Raw genomic sequence first — 19,907 nt, 5'->3', positions numbered from 1 at the left:
GTGTCAACACATATTTTTCCTTTTGAATAATGCATAAGCGGTATGGAATGAACAATGAATTTAAAGGGACAGCATCATTAATACCAATCAAATTTTTACAAAAAATCATAAACTTTGTTAAAATGTTTACACCACTGCACACCTTTAATGCGATGGTCACTCTATAAGTATAAATGCTTGTGGGGTGTGGGGGGCGGGGGCAAGGGCCAGGGTTCAAGTCTCTAGGAAGGCTTAGATTAGACTAGAGTAGCATTCTATTTTATATATATAAAAAAAAATGTTTACAAAAAATCATGAGCTTTATTACAATATGTTAAAAGAAAAAAAAAAAGCCCTTAAACAATCAAGCATTTTTATGACAAGCAATCCCCTCTTTAGGATTGCTTTAATATTCTCAAAAAAAAAAAAAAAACAAAAAAGGTTGGCCCTAATGAAATGTGACTTGAACCGGAAAAGAAGCTACACCATCTCCAACTATAATGGTGTGGCCACCGAATGGCAAAATATTATTACCAGCGTAGTCTACAATGCCCAAGCTCTTGCAACCATTGAACACAAACTTAACTTCTTGGCTCGCACCAGCCGCTATGTAAACCCTCTGGAAACCGATCAACTGCTTAAGATAAGTTGCGGTAATACCATCTGGGGGCTTGGAGTAAACCAAAACAACTTCACTCCCAACTTTTCCACCCACATTCTGGACTACAACAGTTAACTCAAAATACTCGCCGCATTGCAAGTCGCTTACTAAAATTGCTGGGCAAGTAGGCTTGGTCTTGTTAGCCATATAATTTAGATCGTGGCAGTGTGTAAATCTCTGCAATTTTGCGGCCAGTGAAGGCACTGTGGCTTTTAAGGTGTAATTGAATTTTGTGTAGCTGAGACCAAAACCAAAAGGGAAGACTGTGGGGCCATTGAAGAATTTGTATGTTCGTCCCGGGTAGCCTTGGCTATCATCTGGCCTAAATTGCATGGATGTTAGGGGTAGCTTGTTAATATAATCGGCTTGATACCACGTGATGGGCAATCTTCCAGCTGCAACATAATTTATATTTATGTGTGAGTGTTGTTAATGATTGCATGTATAATGTGAAATAATACGTGAATAACAATATAAAATCATAGAGCTATCATATATAGACATAATTATGCTTATTTGATTAGTCATAACTAATTAAATTTGAAAGGATTAAAAAAGAAAGAACGACTTGACATAATTAATCTAGTGTGATGGTGTAAAAATTATTGAAGAAGATTAGTTATGCATGCATTGGCTTATTATTAATTTGTTAGGGATAATATATTTGTGTATATTGCAAACCTATGTATACCTAACCATACCTCCTAATCCTTATTTAAACACTGCTTAGGGTTCATTCTAATTGATGATTTGAGATTATAGTGAAAATGTAATTGTGGAGGGTTTTTCCCGTAGACGTAGTCCTTTAAGGCAAACCACGCAATCTCTGTATTCTCTCTCTTCTTTCTATTCTCTTTTTTCACTCTTTATTTTTCAAAAATCTAACATAATTATTGTAGAATTAATGTTTGTTTACCTGGATTGTATTGCCCAAAAACAACATCTGCAATGGCACGACCGCCTTCCGCTCCAGGATATCCAACCCAAAGAATGGCTTTAATTTTGGGGTTAGTCTTTGCAAAAGAGATATCGACACCTCCTGCAGTCATGAGTACAAGAATAACCGGGCCCTTTGCAGCAGCGGAGACTTGGTTGATAAGGTCAGTTTGATTTCCTGGAAGGAGGAGATCCAACCTGTCTAAGCCCTCTGCCTCAATTGATAAATCTAACCCTGTCACAATAATAGTGGCATCAGCTGTCTTTGCGGCTTCCACAGCTGGGGGTATTAAGCTAGCATCCTTGCATTTAACGTCGCCACATCCCGCTGCGTAGTTCACTTTTCCATATGTTGACAAGCCATCAATAGGAGAGGTGTATCGGCATGGACTACCAGGATTATTTGAGTCAAATGCATAATTTCCAATCATAGCAACGGTAGAATTGGCATGTGGTCCAACAACTGCTAGAGTTTTGAACGTGGCAGTGTTTAAAGGCAAAGTTGGTCCATCATTTTTCAGAAGAGTAATTCCTTCTCTTGCTACTTGAGTGGCTAACTCAATGTTTCTATTGGTGCATATGTCGTTTTTGCCAAGAGCTTTGTATGCAGGCAGTCCATCAAAGTACCCTGTTCTCAAAAGCACAATATAAAGGTTTTGTAGTGCCTCGTCTATATTTGACTCTCTAACCTTCCCTTGGTTCACTGCATTTCCGACGTATTTGGGGTAATAGGCTCCACAGTCCAAATCCAATCCTACATTGAACATAATTTACATGTTGGTATAATTCATAATCAAAATCAAAATTTATATGACTAACTAGTAACCTGCTTTTAGTGTTTGTGCAACAGCGTCCTCATTTGAGTCGTTAAGAAATTTGTGGCCCGTTACCATTACTTGAACGGAATCACAATCTGCAACTATATAGCTGGATTAAAGAACATAATATTTGCGATCAGTCTTTATCAAAATTAATCAAGGTCTAATAATGGGGTTTTAAATATTATACCCATGAAGATTCCATTCTTGTCTAAGGGTCTGTCTCAAGAGCTTTGGATCAGCACAAGATGGTATTCCATTAACACGGTTATAAGAACACATAACACTACTAACATCACCATCTTTAACACACATTTCGAATGGCCGCAGGAATGACTCTTCCATATCTTGCTCCGTCACCTGCAAGGACATTAATATATTTATATGTTAAATCCCATATCATTTTTAATTTGTAGTACTTTAGAGAATGAGTAAAACTTTTGCATCACAACTTTGATGTGCCAGATTCTGAGTGACAAATTTAAGTTACCCCACCCTAGCATCAAAATGGTAGCGATCAACTCCATGCCAATTGTCAACGTCATATGCAGCAAAGTGCTTGCAACATGCGGCAACTTTGAGTGGTCTAGTATTCAAATCTTTATAGTTCTCTGTCCCTGCAACATCCTGTAAACCTCTCACATAATTAGAGGCATATGTGCCAACAACGAAAGGATCTTCACCAGGTGTCTCAGTGATTCTTCCCCATCTAGGATCTCTTGCAATGTTGATGGTCGGGCTCCAGTATGTTAATCCAGATCGCCCAAGATTGTACATTGCTCGTGCTTCTGTTGAAACAACCTACAAATTGGTGGCAAATTTGTTTCAATATGTGTACATAATCAAACTTACACACCAATAAAAAAGTGTCATACCCCTCATGCTAAAATATTTTTCAAACTTATTTTACTCTCTCGGTAACTAGTGTCATTGTCCAATTTAATTGTTACCACTGCCCATGTTGGGCAAAGTGGTACCTCCCCTTGCCATGAGGGGCTTGCACGCGGTATCCATGGTCACATTAGTTCAAGCCTCGGGGTGGGTTTGGGGTGGGGTTTAGGTATTAAGATTTCTAAACTAGATTATAAAAAACAAAGAAGAAGCTAGAATTAATATTATGGGTCCATTTGGGAACAACTTACTTAGCTAAAACATAAAACTTTTTGCTGAAATTACTGTAGATAAAGCTAAAAGTTAGTCGAAATAGTACAGTGGAATTCATGAATAGTACAAAAAAGTGCAATATGACCCATGAATAATAGTAAAAATAAACTAAATAGTGAAAAAAGCTACCTAATATAAGCTTATCCCAAACGCAACCTATGTATAAAAAAGTAAAAGAACTCTTTTCATGTTTTCCTCTTCACTTCGAATTATGAAGTGCCTTTGTCTCACTTTTTGTATTTAACTTTATCTTCCACCAATCACAATTTGTGATGTATTCATTTGATTTTTCTATAAAATAACCAAGGACTAAAATGAAAAAAAAAATCAAACACATGACATATTATGATTGGTGAATCATTAAATAGGACACAAATAGTGAGACATATGATTTGAATTGTGTCTTTTGTTCTCTAATAAACTAGAAATGCAAAATCATTGGAGATCGAAAATGGTACAAATTATAGCTTAATTAATTAATTAGTAGTCTTTATGATCTTCACAAGGAGATTGTTAGCCTTGTTATCCGCACTCTCTTTCCGATGGTGGTATTATGTGTAAGCATGATATATAACACACTTTTCACATCAAATAAACCTATTTCATATGGAATGAGTGTTATATATCATGGTGTGTTTTTATTTTATTTTTAAATAGCATTACGTACACTACATTTAAGATAAGAGACATTCACCTGACCAATTTCTCTCCAGCGTTTCTCGTTGAATGAAGCTGCTGTGAGTATGACAGTAGGAAAGCTGGTTGCATGAGGAACTAGATTATCAAAGACGGTTCCTGGACCAACATTGGACAGACCATGCAGCGCCTCAGACCACCACTCGTACTTTGGCAGCCCTAATCTAGCCACTCCATCAGCTTGATTTCCTAGCTGTGCTATCTTTTCAGCTAGTGTCATTTGATCCACCAAATCTTTGGCTCTAACATTGTAGGGAAGCTTCGAGTCACAAAAGGCGAAACTTTTCATGTCCAGTTTGAGTTTGGCATATCTGGCAGGATCACATATATAAGTGAAGTCACTGCCAGTTGGGGTGGCTGCATTAGTACTAATTTTTAAGACTTCGTTTTTCTCATCTGTACAAATGACAAAGGAAGTTATAGTGAAAGAGAGACAAAGAAAAAAACTAAGAATTTTAGGCACGGCTTTTTCTAAGAAAGAAGTCATTTTCATTTGACATATACAAGCATATGGAAACCTTTATAGGGATTCAGGATGTCTTCCCCGTAGAAATCTCCAGAGTTCTCTTGGTGAAGCACAATGCTCGCCCATCCATTGCGTAGGAACCCATCTTGTGGGAATGAGAGTTTTGCTGTCAAGTTCCCCTACGAGGGCTACTCACAGCCGAAAGAAATAAGAAAATGTTGAAATTACTGCTGACCAACAAAATTTTTTTCCTGTTTGTTTTGTTATTCTATGTCTACAACATTTTCATAATATTTTCACAACAAATTATAAGTGATGGGTTGCTACGGCTTGTTATTGGTGAGCAAAAAAGTAATTTCAATGTTTGATTTAAATTATAATCAATAACAATTTACTATCTATGAATATTTGTTGTGAAAATATTATAAAAATGTTATGTACATAGCACTTCCCGCCGAATATATAAAATTAGATATAATTACGATAGTTTATAGATATAGATATATATTGGATTGCATTTTTGTATGCAACTTTCTATTTTACCATTTAAATAAAATATAACATGTCAAAGATTCTAATAGAAAGTTTTATATCCTCAACATTTTCACAACAAATTATAGGTGGTAAGTTGTTACCAATTCTAATTTGAAACAACTATTAAAATTATTATTTTTAATTTGTCCATCAATAGCAACTAGTAAAATCTTGTAAATTAGGATTTGTTGTGAAAACGTTATAAAAATGTTGTGGACAAAATTTTTCTTAAAAAAAATATACCTAAAACTTCCATAGTTTTAAATACATTAAGTTCCTTAATTAAATTTAAAAATATAGATGGATTGAATTTAACTGTCTTTGGAAAAAATAACATTATAAAATAATATAATATGTTCGAATTAAATTAGGGAATTTAATATATTTTTATTAGGGTCATATTTTTATGTAATTGGTATATCCTAGGACAAAACACATTTTACTTGTATTTTGGTAGATCTAAGCGGGTTCAAAATGGTCATTACAAGTGGTTTCATTGAAGACATGAAGGTTACTCAAGAATCTGCTCAAGAAAAATTAAATCTACAGGTCCCAGTACCTTCTCGATACATGTCAATCTATCGAGACTTAATGAAGCTTGATATTTGTCTCAAAACCTCTTGATCTATCGTAATACATGATTTTTGATATAGACAACAACATTTTAATCCTAGTGGCTCTTGGTTTGTAGGTTGCTGTAAAACTAATAAGAATAAGATAACTCATTAAAAAGACCCATTAAGCTCCTATTTAAATAAAGTGGTGGATATGGAAAACCATAATCCTAATGCTTCATAGGGTTTTCTTATTGAAACCCTAGCCTCCACCTTTTGAACTTGTGATTTCAAAATATAGAAGAGGAAGATCTTGTTGCAACTCTTGTGTGCCTTTGGGTTTTATATCAAGTAAATTCTTTGGCACCAACAATTGAAAATCTTATTGGTGCTTTTGTGAGAAGCTGTTGCAAATCAACTACAACAATCAAAAAGGTTGTTGTGGAGCTAGTCACATAGTGAGATTTGTGCAAAGAAGTTAAACACTGATTGGAGATTTGTGTACAGGAGACAACTTCTACAAGATCAAGTCCAATTGGGGATTGGAGCAAAGGTTCTATGGTAAGTACCTACCTACTGTAGAGTCTTTGCTCTAATCCCCAATTGGACTTGATCTTGTAGAAGCCTTCTCTTTTGCACGAAGCTCCAATCCGTGTCTAACTTCTTTGCATGAATCCCACTATGTAACTAACTCCATAGTAATCCTTTTGATTGTTGTAGTTGGTTGTTGTAGTTGATTTGCAACAGTTTCAGACAAAAACACCAATAAGATCTTCAATTGTTGGTGATAGAGATTTTACTTGGTATAGAACCCAAAGGCGCATGAGAGTTGTAACAAGATCTCTTCTTTTGTTTTTTGATCTCATAGGTTCAAATGATGGAGGCTAGAGTTTCAATAAGAAATCTTATGAAGCATTAGGGTTAGCGTTTTCTATCTCTACCACCTTATTTAAATAGGAGCTTAATAGGTCTTTTAAATGGGCTTTCCTATTCTTATTAGATTTACAAAAACTTACAAACCAATAGCCACTAGGATTAAAATGTTGCAGGCTATATCAGAAATCCGGTATCACAAGAGATCGAGAGGTATTGAGATAGGTAAGGTTATAAACGAGTTGAGCTTTGTTGAAAAGTGCATGTTTAAGCTTGGCTCGTTAGGAAAAATCAAAAGCTTAAGCTTGTGACAAGCCTAAAAACAATGTTTGAGTTTGAGCTCGTGAAAAAGCCAAAAAGCGTGAGCTTAGCTTGGCTTGGCTTGGCTTGGCTTGGCTTGATTTGATTAATTAGTCAAGCCAAGCTTAAGCTTAATATGAAGCTCAAACTTGAGCTTAGGTTAAACTTTTGAGCTTGAGATCTAAAAAGAATTACATTATCAAATGCTTAAATCTCTAAAATTAAAAAAATAGTATACTCATTTTATCATACGTCTAATCCTACCTATGATTAGCCATTATTCAAATTAAAAATTTACATAATTAAATTCATTCATTCATCCTTGTCTACAGTTTCAACAATTGTTCAAAATACAATTTTTACATTCATGTTAGATGGAAAAGAACTAGAAAAATACTTGTTTATAACTATAATGAATGGGAAAAGACTAACGTGTTTCATAAATTTACATTATATGATTGATGGGGAGGGATCATTTGGGGCCCACTTAATTAATTAATTTATTTTTAAATGTAACTAAAGTCTAAAGTGGTTCTTGGTCATTTTAGAGGGAAGGAAAAAATTAAGGTAATGGGTAGTAGATCTCATATTGGCCATGTCATTATTAAGATATGTGTAATGAGTATATTTAACTAACATATATAAACTTGTAGATGAGTCTATAGTTGAATTTTTTTGTATCAAGCCTTATAATCCACAAGCTTGTTCGCGAACAAATTTTTTTGCTTAGTCTCTGCTTGTTTATTAAACGAACCTAAAACTAAGGATCAAGTTTGGCTTATTTATAAACAAACAATTATAAACGAGGTTTTTATCAAGCTAAGTCTTAGTTGTTCGTGATCGGCTTGGTTCATTTACAGCCCTAGAATTAGGTATTGAGTTTCATTAAGTCTTGACAAATCGACAGGTATCAAGGAGGTAATAGGAACACACACATTTTTCCTTCACTAAAAAGGAAGAAAAAGTTATGACTTAACAACATCCAACCCAATTTGCCATTAAGTGAATTAAATATATAAAAAAAGTAATTACAAAAGTGTAATAACAAAATTTAAATAACTAAATTGCAAGAATGCCCCCAAAGCATCCAAAATAACTAAAATACACTTGAAAACTTCAAAATCACTAAAATACACTGAAAATGTCAAATATGACCAAAATCCCTATCTAATCTCCAAAATCACTAGAATATTTGCGTATCCTTAAAATGACTAAATACTTCTAAAACCTCCACAATGCACAAAAGGCTCCCAAAACATCCAAATTGAATAAAATGCCTAAATTGTTAAATTTTGTAATGAATGTTTTAATTTCTTTACAAATGACTTCAACAACTTAATAAATAATGTTTGAATTACATTTTGTGATTGATGACACATCATATGGTAAAAACTTTAAGATGAAATTGAAAACTTTGCATGGCACACAAAACCTAAATAGTTACATGTTCCCATTAATTAGTTGATAAAATCCATTTTTACAATAAGTTTAATACAAGGACAAGGAAAGTCAACTATCAATTTATCACATAATAAAGTTTGATTTTGGTGAAAACACTATTTTGGTCCCAATATTTTGGGGTCATAGTTAATTTGGTCACTAAAATTTTGTAATAGTCAATTTGGTCACTGTCATTAACCCATTAATGAAAAATGCTTATGTGGTAGACGACAAGTATAATTGGTACACTTAAAGCAGGCATGGCAAATAAATTAATATTTTAAAATTTTAATAGATATTTAAAATTTCATATAAGCATTTATTATTATTTTTGAAGTTACCACATCAGTAGTTTAATTGAAAATAAATAAATCAGAAAAAATATAAAAAAAACTCAAAAATTCAAAATATTCTTTTTCTTTTCTTGCATTTTCTTACAAACCAAACATACGCAGACACTTACAAAATCCCAAATCAAACCTAGACTTAAATCTCCTTTACAATTACAAACACAGTTCAAACACTCCCAATGTCCAATCTCAACTCACGATACAATTCCTAAAACTCCAATTCCTCCTAAAGCATAAATTTGCAATTTTACACCTCCTCATCTTCCTCTCTCTTCTTACTCTTTCCCAATCACAATAATACCCTCTCCTTCTTAGTATTATGATGACCTTCACATTATGGGTTGACCTCTTTAACTTATTCGAATCTTGAAGAAAGAAGTTTCTTGGAAATTTTCTACATCACTGATTAAAAATGACGCCATGTCAAATTTCTCATAAAGAAGGCTTTTAATCCTCAGAATCTAGCTTTCATTCTATCATTTCTAAATTTTAGATTTGATTTCATCTCTCTTTGATTAGACGTGATTTAAAAACCACAGAATTCAGGTTGGGGATCAAATTGTTTTTCCCTAATTTATTTTCTTTCTAATTTTTCTTCAGTTCTAGTGGATCTTTTTTTGGGTATGCAAATATATATTATGGTTTAAACCCACACACACCCAAAAAATCAACATCAAGAAACATATTTGGGCTCGACGATCTGATAATCCTGAAACTCAAGAGAGAATCATGCGAGAGAGAGAGAAGAAACGAGATCTAAGAAGACATTGAGATCTAAATCCAAACCCGTATGGTGGTTTTGGAATTGATTTGGATTTGTGAGATCTTAAAGTGGCACAGAATTGCAAGATCTATGAAGTAGTGATCTGGGTTTTGTTTTTGTTTGTCTTGTTTTATTTTTTTTCAAAGAAATATGGGAAATATATTGACAAATAAAAAAAGGACAAGACTTAGGTACAATACTTATATGCTACTATTTAGGTTTCCTTCTTAAGATTTTTGCCATATGGTTTTTTCTCGTGATATGCTCTCTCTATTTTTGGGTACCTTGTTTCTATTTCTTGCAAAGCTCTACTCATGTAATAGATGGGTTGTTCATTTCCCTTGTCATTTTCTTGGGCCAACAATGCTCTGATTGCCTGGGAACTAGATGCTAGGTACAACAATAATGGTTTTCCATGGACTGGTGCCTGTAAAGTAGGTAAACACTTATGATCTGTTGAAGTTCTTGAAAGGCATTTTGTTACTCAGCTCCCCATATGAAAGCATTCCTCTTTTTCAATAGTTTGGATAGTCCATTGGTGATCGAGGCTAGTCCTAGTATGAACCTCCTTATGTAGGAAACCCTTCCTAAAAAGCTCTTGAGTTCCTTGACCATAGTAGGCATCTTCGTGGTTGCTATGGTTGTTGCTTTAGCTAGATCCACACTTATCCCTCCACGATGTACTAGAATACCTAGAAATTTTCTTGTGGACACCGCGAAGGCACATTTCAAGGGATCCATCTGTAGCTTGTACATCCTGAACCACTCAAAGAATTGTTTGAGGACCTTGAAGTGTCCTTGCTCTTTGACTTTACCACAATATCATCAACATGGCCTTTCATCTATTGCTGCATCATATCATGAAAGATGGTTGTCATGGTATGTTGGTATGTGGCCCTTGCATTCTTGAGGCCAAATGATATTTCTGTATAATAAAAATTTCCCATCAGGGTCTTGAATGTTGTTTTTTCTACGTCATTGGTTGCCATGCAAATTTGATTGTATCCATTGTATCCATCCATGAAAGAAAACATGGAGTTCCTTGCAGTTGAATCTATGAAGAGATCGATGTTAGGCAAAGGAAATTCGTCCTTTGGACATGCCTTATTTAAATTGCGAAAGTCCACACAACATCTAATTTGCCCGTTCTTCTTTTTCACAGGTTCTATATTAGAAAGCCATTGGGGATGCTGAATAGGTCTGATGAACCCTGCTACCAATAGCTTCTTAGCTTCTTAGCTTCTTGGGTAATTTAAGACTTCACTTTAGTATGAAAGACTCTGGCTAGTTGAATCACGAGCTTGGTTCTTGGATCGACATTGAGAGAGTGAACCGCTAGTCTAGGATGAAGCCTAGGCATTTCGTCATAGGTGCACGCAAATACATCTTCATACTTCTTCAATAGTTCCTCCAATTGCTCTTTTTCTTGTACTGACAATTGACTATTGATGAGGACAGGTTTCGAGTTCCCTAGATCAGCCTTCAGGTTTACCTCTTCTAGTTCTTCTTTTGGCATGATTTGTGTCTCCTTTTCATATCCCCGTGTTCCTCAGAGATCTCTTCTTCGGCTATCATGCAAGATGGCGGTCCGAGACCCTCCTATAAGGTCCTGCGTTCCTTCATAAGTGATATATTGCCCTTCCTCCAAGTTTGTAAATGATCACACATTGCCGAGAGTTAGATGAAATTGCTTCCTCTTTCTTCTACCTTTTTCTATCAAGGAGGTTCCTCAAGTCATTATTGTTACTTTCCTTATCTTCCTCTTCTAGGATGGGAACCCCCAAGGTCCTAGAGATGGGATATTCTTTAGCTGGAGCCAACTCATCATAGAACATGGTTTCCACAAAGTTCACTTTGTTTTGGTTTAAGGGACTGGGACTGGCAGCAATTCTTTTGGGCTTCTCGTTCAGTATCCCTTTTATGCACTAATGGTACGTTGAGGGGATTAAGTGGTCCCTGTGGAGCCATAGTCGCCCTAATAAGACATGGTAAGAAATCTCAAAATTAATTACATGAAACCGAGTCAAAGCTACCATGGGACCTACCCTTAAGGCTAGTTGTATGTGTCCCTTGGTGGACTCTACAGCTCCTCCAAACCTCATAATTTCCATGGGCATTCCCAAAATCCTTTTGTCAGCCATTCCCACAGCCTTAAGAGTACTCAAGGCAATGAGATTGAGTGAAACTCCTATGTATACCAGTACTCTTTTGATCTAGACACCATTTATAGTGGCTGTTAGATAAAGTGGCATTCGATGATCTGGGTACTCAACCTCTATATCTTTATTTGTGAATGTTATTGCGTTGGTGGTTTCTAGGAAGGCTCTGCTTGCATGAGTTTCTGCTGTGAAGCACTCCACCCCTGCATCTATTACTATGTTTATGAGGGATTCTGTGGCGAGCCTCTTTGCTTCTAGCCCAAATCCCAACTAAATGAATAAATACCTGAACTTTGAGTTCCTTTGTAGAGTTCTCACAATATTCGGGTGGAAGGACTCCCTTGCATCTTCTCCTTCTATGTCTGTTAGATTTCCATGAATTACAACAACCACTACCTCCTTTTCCTTTGTGGTTGGGTAGAGGATTCCTTTGCACTTCATGCTCTCATTGAGTAAGCTCTAAGGTCTCTTCTCGTAGCTTCTTGTGAAAGAGATTTTGAAGGGTCCAACAATTTTTGTAGCATGTCGAACATGGTTATGAAGCATGTAAAACAATGGGGGGTTTTTTTTTTTTTCTTTCCTATTCTATTGGTGGTTTGGCTACTTTATATGGCTTCAAGATCCCATCCTCTATCCACTTATTCAAAACATGATTTAGCTCCTTTGCCATGCACTGTATCACTGGAGGTTCCTTAAACGTTTTTCCCTCAGGCCTTTTCCTTTTCTGTCCCATTGAAGTTGCCATGGCCTGAGAACCTACTACCTTCCTTGCCTTTATGGTTAAGGTTGTTCTCCTGGTCCACTGCCGTAGGTTAGTAAATTGGGCAATGCATGGGTTTTCCAAATTGAGTCTATAGTCATACAACATGTTAGATATACAGGTCTCTACGAATTCTTTTTCTTCATGGTCACTATAACAATCCAAGGACATGTCCTCGAATCTTTTGATGAACTGCACGGAGTCCTCTTTGGCCCTTTGCTTTATTGCTTAAAGATTGGCAAATTTTACTTTGTCTTCTCTCGAGTAACACTTGGCACAAAATTTTTCAGTCATATCATCCCAATTTCTTATGGACCTTGGTCTCAAAGTGGTGTACTAGGTATATGCCCGATCTATCAAGGACTTGGTGAACTCCCTCAAGCACAGCTCCTTGCCCCTTGCATAGGGACCCATGGTGTCAATGAACCTGCTTATGTGCTCCATAACATTTTCCTTTTATCCATCGTATGGGCCGTTAGGGACATATTTTTATGTAATTGGCATATCCTTTGACAAATCACACTTTACTTGTATTTAGGTAAATGTAAGTTAGTTCAAGATGATCATTACAAGTGGTTAAATTGAAGACTTGAAGATTACTAAAAAACTGCTCAAGAAAAGTGCAATCTGCAGGTCTCGATAGCTCCTCAACAGAAGCTTGATCTGTCGAGATTTATTAAAGCTCGACACATGTCTCGATTTATCGAGCTTATGGGATTTAGACTATAGCCAGCAACGTTTTTATTCTAAAAGGCTATTTGTTTATGGGTTTGTATAATCCTCATAGGACTAGGAAAACCCAAAGTTTGTGGGTTTGTATAATCCTTATTGGACTAGAAAAGCCCAAGGTTTGTGTAAACCTATTTGGAATAGCAGAGCCCAATAAGCTCCAATTTGAAGGAGGTGGAAAAAGAAAAACCTAACCTTAGAGAGCTTCATAAAGTTTTCTTTTTGAAACCGTAGCCTCCTCCTACAGAAGAAAGAGTTCTTGCTGCATTTCTTATACGCCTTTGGGTTCTGTAACCAAGCAAAGTCTCTTGCACCAACATTGAAGATCTTATGTGAAGCTATTGCAAATCAACTACAACAATCAAAGGGTTGTTGTGGAGTTAGTCACGTACTAGGATTCGTGCAAAGGAGTAAGCCGCATACTGAGATCCGCGCATCGATGGGTTAGTCACGTACTAGGAGCCATGCATTGAAAATGAGAGATTGTCATTACAAAATAAGTCCAATTGTGTATTGGGGTAAGGGTTCAACTGTAGGTTGGTATAAGGTACAGGGATTCTTTTACTTGTAACCGCTTGTTTTGATAATAGTGGATTATCAGGATTGGTGACCTTAAATTCACTCAGTATTGTTTTGCCTAAGTGATTTTCTCCATTCATAAACAAATCACCCATGTCAAATTTAATTTCCGTTGCAATTAGTTATTTGGTGATTTGTTTGTGCTACCACGCGTTTTGCATGTTAATTTGATTAATTAATAAACTTGGGTAATTAATCAATGAATTCATCACAAGGGGTTAATACATTCTTGGCCTATCATGGGCTAAATTTCGGGGATTCATAACCTTTAAGGTAAGGCTTGTTGAGGAGCTCCGCTGGAAAAGGAGGGTCCTTAAAGAACTGCTTGGGGATCTTTGGGTGCCTCTCCCTTTCTCGTTCGAGAAAGGTATTCATGTTTGTGAGAGTGAGGTACTGAGGATTAATTCCCTCTCCCATTGCAAATCCTCCATCTGGTTAAGGTCTTTCTTGTTTAGCCACTAGGGGAACGTTGTCCTTAACTTCTTGAGTCCTTCATTCTTTGAGGAGACAAACCTCTTTTTGTAGGTCCTTAATCATTTCCACCATCCAAGTCATTGGATCAGGTTCCACCACCCTCTCGTTCCTTTGTCAAGAGACAACTTCATTTTCTCTTACTGGCTCTGATGTCGCAGGTGGCAAGTTAGTGCTTTTGCTGTTTCTTAGTCTTGGAGCTATGCTTGTGAAATGATTGATTCTTCCCTCTCCTTTTTCTCAGCCCTCAATGCAGTCGCCAATAAATGTGATTCCCTTTTTTGACAGTTCCCAAGCCTAGGGCTAATGTGGGACTTTGGTTCATTGAAAAAGGAGCTCGATAGATGTTGGGTGAACTAGGCTTGGCTTACCGTAGCCTATTTGGACTGTTACACAAACAAATATATATATATCGGCTGAGTAAAAGGAAGAAACAAGTACACAACATAAAAATGAGCAATGATGATTATGAATACTTCAGGACAGTTATATTTGATTAAGTCAAGTGTTAGAGTACATTTGGTCCCACCCTGTGAGGATACTCCACAAGGTCTAATAAGCCTCAAAGATCACAGACTTGGCTAATCCCCTTTGGGTTTCTAGGACTTGTGAAATTTGAGTTCTTTGAATATGAGTGGCTCATTGAATATTTTGCTATAGGACTCGACTTAAAGCTTAAAACTCTTTTCTTGTATATATTTTGGTCTCTTGTGCATAATGATGTTTGCCTTTTAATGTCTCCCTTGCTCCTCTTTTATACTATTCTTTAAAGACCTCAACTTACATTTTTATCCCTTGCTTCTCTTAGTAACAGGGCTGAGTCCCTTTGTCTGGAACCTTGGTGGCTATTCCTTTCCTCATCTTCTCTCATTTCATACTTCTGGGAACTCACTCCTTGAAAGTGCATTGGTGGATTTTCTACTCATAGAAGCTTCCTTTTAGGACAAATCAGATTTTCCTCTAAGGTCAACGTTTCATGGTCTTCTTCTAAGGCTTAAAAAGGACATTTCGAAGGTTCTTAGACTTTGATGTTGACTCCTCTTGGCTTGGTCTTTTCCTAGAAATGAGACAGATTCATTTCTTCAATGGATGACCTTGAAAAGGCTCTGACCATCCTTCCTCTTACTGCATGTCCTCTGCCTTGCCCGAAGTCCCATGATTCCTTCGCTAGGTTCTGATCTTGAGGCCATCAATTGTCCCTTTCAATTCGCTCTACCTCCCAGCTTGATTTTGACAAGACATCCAATGACTCCTTCTTTCTTTTCCCTTTTTCAAGGATACATATGACGTGTTCCCAGGCTACCTCCTACCTCTTCCATATCCTTCTTAGCATTTTCAGGCTTTCTCCCTAAGGACCCGCTTCTTGGAGGTTGGGTGATCCATCCATGGCCTAAGCTTGGTTCTCCTCCTTTTTACTTCTTTCTTTCACCTTCCTTCTTTTTGGGCCTTTTTGCCCCCTTGGTCCTTCATAACTTCATGAGCTAACCCTTCTTTTGTTAAGGCTCACGATTCTTCCTGGCATTCATAGACAGAACTTCCTTATCACATTTTGGGCCTCAACAGATGTTATCAGTATCCTATGAAAGCAATTTTTTTTTTTTATAAACCCTAATTCAAATGGTCATCACCTATCTATGCTTAAACAAATGGCACAAAAACTCGAATATCATCTTTTCTTAGGCTACATGGTTCCATTCTCACAAAACAAACAATAAACTTCTAACCTCAAAGGAGCAATAAGCCAAACAACTGAATCAATTAAATGATCATGTAAGAACTCATGGTGTTGTCCAAGGATCCTGCAACTAATGGGAGATCCAGTACTCCAAAATCGCCCATAATAAAAAAAATTCTTAGTTCAGTTACACTCCAATTTTTTTTTTTGAAATTCTTACCTTAAGAGAATTCTTCTTCTCTTTGAAATCCTTGATAATTTTAAATACAACTAGGGTAACTATCTACTTTTTCTAAAAGTCCATAAAAATATGAAATTTAAGTTATTTAACCCTATGAACAAAATCACCCAACTTAATAAGTCATTTTTAAAATTGTTTTTTCCTAGTTATATAGGTCGATTTGTTAAAAGAAAAAAAAATAGCATTAGCTATGTTGTGACAGATTTATGATGATTGGCAAATAGTAGATTTATGATAAAAATGTTGGCATGGGTAGACACAATGGCAAGTGGTAGTGGTAGAGAGAGAGAGAGAGAGGAATCTAAAAATTGATTTATATGGTCAAACCGGTTTGATTTGTAGGGAAAAAAATTCATACACAATGTCCATTTAAAAATCCGTTTTTATTTTTATTTTAAAAACAAGTAAACAAGTTACCAACTAGATAAATGATGAAACTAAGAAGAACCTAAAAATTAATTTATATGGTCAAACCGGTTGGATTTGTAGGGAAAAAAAAATCATACACACAATGTCCATTTAAAAATCCATTTTTATTTTTTAAAAATGAGTAAACCAGTTGCCAACCAGATAAATGATGAAACCACTCATTTGGCTTTATACTAGAAAAGGCTTATTAGGGGTATTGAGCTTTAAATTTGCTTCGCCCTAATTTGGGAGAGGGTATTATAAGCAATGGTTAAATGTGTAACCCTCCTCAAAATGGAGCTACTTACAATGGCGGCGCCACATTCAAGCTAGGGTGGTCCCAGGGCCACCCTGACTTGAAAAAAAAAATTATATAAAATAATTTAAATTTTTTTTTATTTATCTACCCTTAAAAAAAATTAGGAACACCCTCAAAATTTTTTTATGCCAATAAAATTAAAATTTGGTGGATTATTTGTTCTACTTTCAAGTAAAAAGAAAAAGCTCAATTTTTTTTTTTTTGAACTAAAATCTTAAAAAAAAAAAAAATTGTAACAGAGCAAGCCCACCCAAGGGAAAAAAGCCCAACATCAATCCTAAACAAAACCAACCCCAACCAAATTTTTAAATCAAAATAATTATTAACCAAATACCCAACCAGCCCAACCCAAACAGATTCTCAAAAAAAAAAAAAAAACAACCAAAACCCAATACGCATCTACCGATTCATTAAATGGTAAAGCAAAACTAAAATTAGAAACCTAACCTAAAGAACAAAACCTCGTCAATGACAATGACCAACTGACCAATCACATCGGCGCAACAGTGCCTCCGCCTGAATCTCAAGCAACAGAGCATATTAGTCATTGCATTGGGCCTTAATCTCTAGCAACAGAGCACATCGGGCATCGGAGATCGGAGATCGGTCCGATCGGATCAAAGCTTGTGACGCTTGGCCTTGAGTCCTTCCTAGCTTCCTCGCCTTAACATGTTGCTGTGGCCCACAGTGCCGCCCTTAGGCCTTCCTCAAGGTATTTAAGTTCTTTACACTTTATTTCTCTCTCTTTTTCTCTCTTACATCTTTGGGTTTGCTGTGGACTGTGGTCTAAGAGAGAAAGCTCTTTCTCTTTGAACTGAAATGAGACTCTCTCTCTCTCTCTCTCTCTCTTTCTCTCTCTCTCTCTCTCTCTCTCTCTCTCTCTCTCTCTCTCTCTCTCTTTGAACTGTAATTGGCTTGGCTTTATAGCTTTACTTTATAACTTTATAATTATTTGCCTATGTTTTGACTTTATCCGTTGGTGTGTTGGTGAGTTTGTCTTTTAGCGTATTGTAAAATTATCTGATTGGCTCCTCTTGTGACTTTTGTCTGTTGAGTGGGGGGTGGATGGGGCCATGGGGCCGTGGGGTGGGATATTTGAATTGGGGAAGTAAAGGCATGCAGAGGCAGGCACCTATACATTATAAAAGACAAAATCAAATTATGTTAGGCACTAGGTAGTGGGTTGAGCTGTGGATAATGCACATGGGGTGTGTGCTAGTGTGTGCTAATGCATAGTGGGATGTGTGCTAGACTGCTAGTAGTTAGTAAAAAAAAATAATGAAGCAACTAAACAACAATAATTAATAATTTAATTAACCAATACATTATAAAAGACAAACAAATTAAATTATGTTAGGCTAAACAACAATTAATAATTTTATAATTGATGAAACAACAATACAACAAATTATAGTTTATAAAAGACAAAAAAATTAATAGAACAACTAAACAACAATAATTAATAATTTTATTAATATTTTAAATGAACTTACAGTTTATTGTTTATTCTTTTGTTAGAATTATGGACAAATATTTAATAAGAAAACCATGTACCCAAGATTTATCTCTTGTGCAAGATTCATCTTTATCTTCTAAGCAAATTCGTGTTGACTTTGACTTAGAAAATCTTCCTTCAGATCTTGGGATATGAGAAAATATATCATCTTATCATCTTAATAATCATAATGAAATAAGAAGATATTATTTACAAAAAAGCCCTTGTCAATCTGTTCTCCAAAACCATGATTACCCTCTAACAGAGTTTTTTGGAAAGCCCCGTCGATTTAGATTCGAATAGTATGTAAATAGAAAGTGGTAGGAATATAGTATAGACAAGGATGCAATATTTTGTTTATATTGCTACTTATTTGGGCAAGATGTTGGTAAGCAAGGAGGAGGTGAGACTTTTGTAACGAATGGATTCAAACTTTGGAATCAGAAAGAGAAGTTAAATTCCCATGTTGGAGGAGTTAATAGTGCTCATAACCAAGCTATCAAGAAGAGTGAAGATCTAACGAAGGAAAAAAAAACACATTCAAAGTTTTTTGGTTAAGCAATCAAATCAAGATAAAATTGAATATCGGGTTCAATTAAATGCAATAGTTGATTGCATAAGATTCCTTTTATGCCGGGGATTAGCTTTTCGTGGTCACGATGAATCTTAAGGTTCAAGTGATAAAGGAAATTTCCTTGAGCTTCTACAATTTTTATGGGATCACAATGAATCTATTAATGAAGTGTTGCAAAAAACTCCAAAAAATTGCAAGCTTACCCATCATAAAATTCAAAAAGATATTTTGAATGCAGTTGCACGTGAAACATCCAAAGCCATCATCGAGGATCTTGACAATGGGTTCTTTTCAATATTAGTTGACGAGTCACGTGATATCTCAGTGAAAGAGAAAATGGCCCTCGTTTTTCGTTATGTGAACAAGAAAGGAATTATTATAGAGCGGTTCTTTGGTATTGTACATGTAGCAAGTACCACCGCTTTATCGCTCAAATATGCTATTGAAAGTTTACTTTGTGAACATAATTTGAGTTTATTGAAACTACGTGGGCAAGGTTATGATGGGGCTAGTAATATGCAAGGTAATATCAATGGTCTTAAAACTTTAATTTTGAAAGAAAATAAGTCAGCATTTTATGTTCATTGTTTTGCTCATCAACTTCAATTGACTTTTGTTGCTGTTGCTAAAAATTACATTAACATTGCTGAATTTTTTTTATGTGGTTAGTAATTTAGTAACTGTTATTGGAGGCTCTTGTAAGAGACGAGATACTCTTCGAGATGTACAATTTGCCAAAATTAAAGAAGAATTAGGGAATGGTGTATGTAGAAGTGGGAAGGTTTGAATCAAGAAATAAATCTTAAACGTCCTGGTGATACACGTTAGGGATCATATTATGGGACTATTCTCAACTTGATTTTGATGTTCTTTGCTGTTGTTGATGTACTTGAGATTATTAAAGAAGATGACCTCTTCGACCAAAAAGTTGAAGCTTGATCTATTATGAGGTCAATTCAATCT

At 35.7% G+C, this 19,907-nt stretch overlaps 1 protein-coding gene across 1 annotated transcript; it reads right to left on the bottom strand.

The window, feature by feature from the left end:
• Positions 1 to 427: 427 nt before the first annotated feature.
• LOC142628787 (beta-xylosidase/alpha-L-arabinofuranosidase 1-like) lies at positions 428 to 4,741 on the bottom strand. The gene is made up of 6 exons (XM_075802826.1): positions 4,253 to 4,741; positions 2,890 to 3,195; positions 2,585 to 2,754; positions 2,403 to 2,503; positions 1,557 to 2,330; positions 428 to 1,035 (listed from the first exon to the last, which is right to left on the bottom strand). The coding sequence occupies exons 1-6, from the start codon at positions 4,739 to 4,741 to the stop codon at positions 428 to 430; spliced, it is 2,448 nt and encodes an 815-aa protein (XP_075658941.1).
• Positions 4,742 to 19,907: the final 15,166 nt, after the last annotated feature.

The sequence above is a fragment of the Castanea sativa genome, chromosome 3, assembly GCF_040712315.1.
Source record: "Castanea sativa cultivar Marrone di Chiusa Pesio chromosome 3, ASM4071231v1".
Taxonomy (NCBI): domain Eukaryota; kingdom Viridiplantae; phylum Streptophyta; class Magnoliopsida; order Fagales; family Fagaceae; genus Castanea; species Castanea sativa.
The sequence above is the reverse complement of the archived record's forward strand: the minus strand, read 5'-3'. Positions and strand labels throughout refer to the sequence as shown.

Bases quoted from the DNA above. Each gene is read 5' to 3' on its own strand.
- LOC142628787 (XM_075802826.1), bottom strand. From the start codon at position 4,741: ATGACTTCTTTCTTAGAAAAAGCCGTGCCTAAAATTCTTAGTTTTTTT. The intron at 2,504-2,584 runs GTATAATATTTA...TCTTTAATCCAG, and splicing joins CAAGAATGGAATCTTCATGG to CTATATAGTTGCAGATTGTG. The intron at 2,331-2,402 runs GTTACTAGTTAG...TGTTCAATGTAG, and splicing joins TGCACAAACACTAAAAGCAG to GATTGGATTTGGACTGTGGA.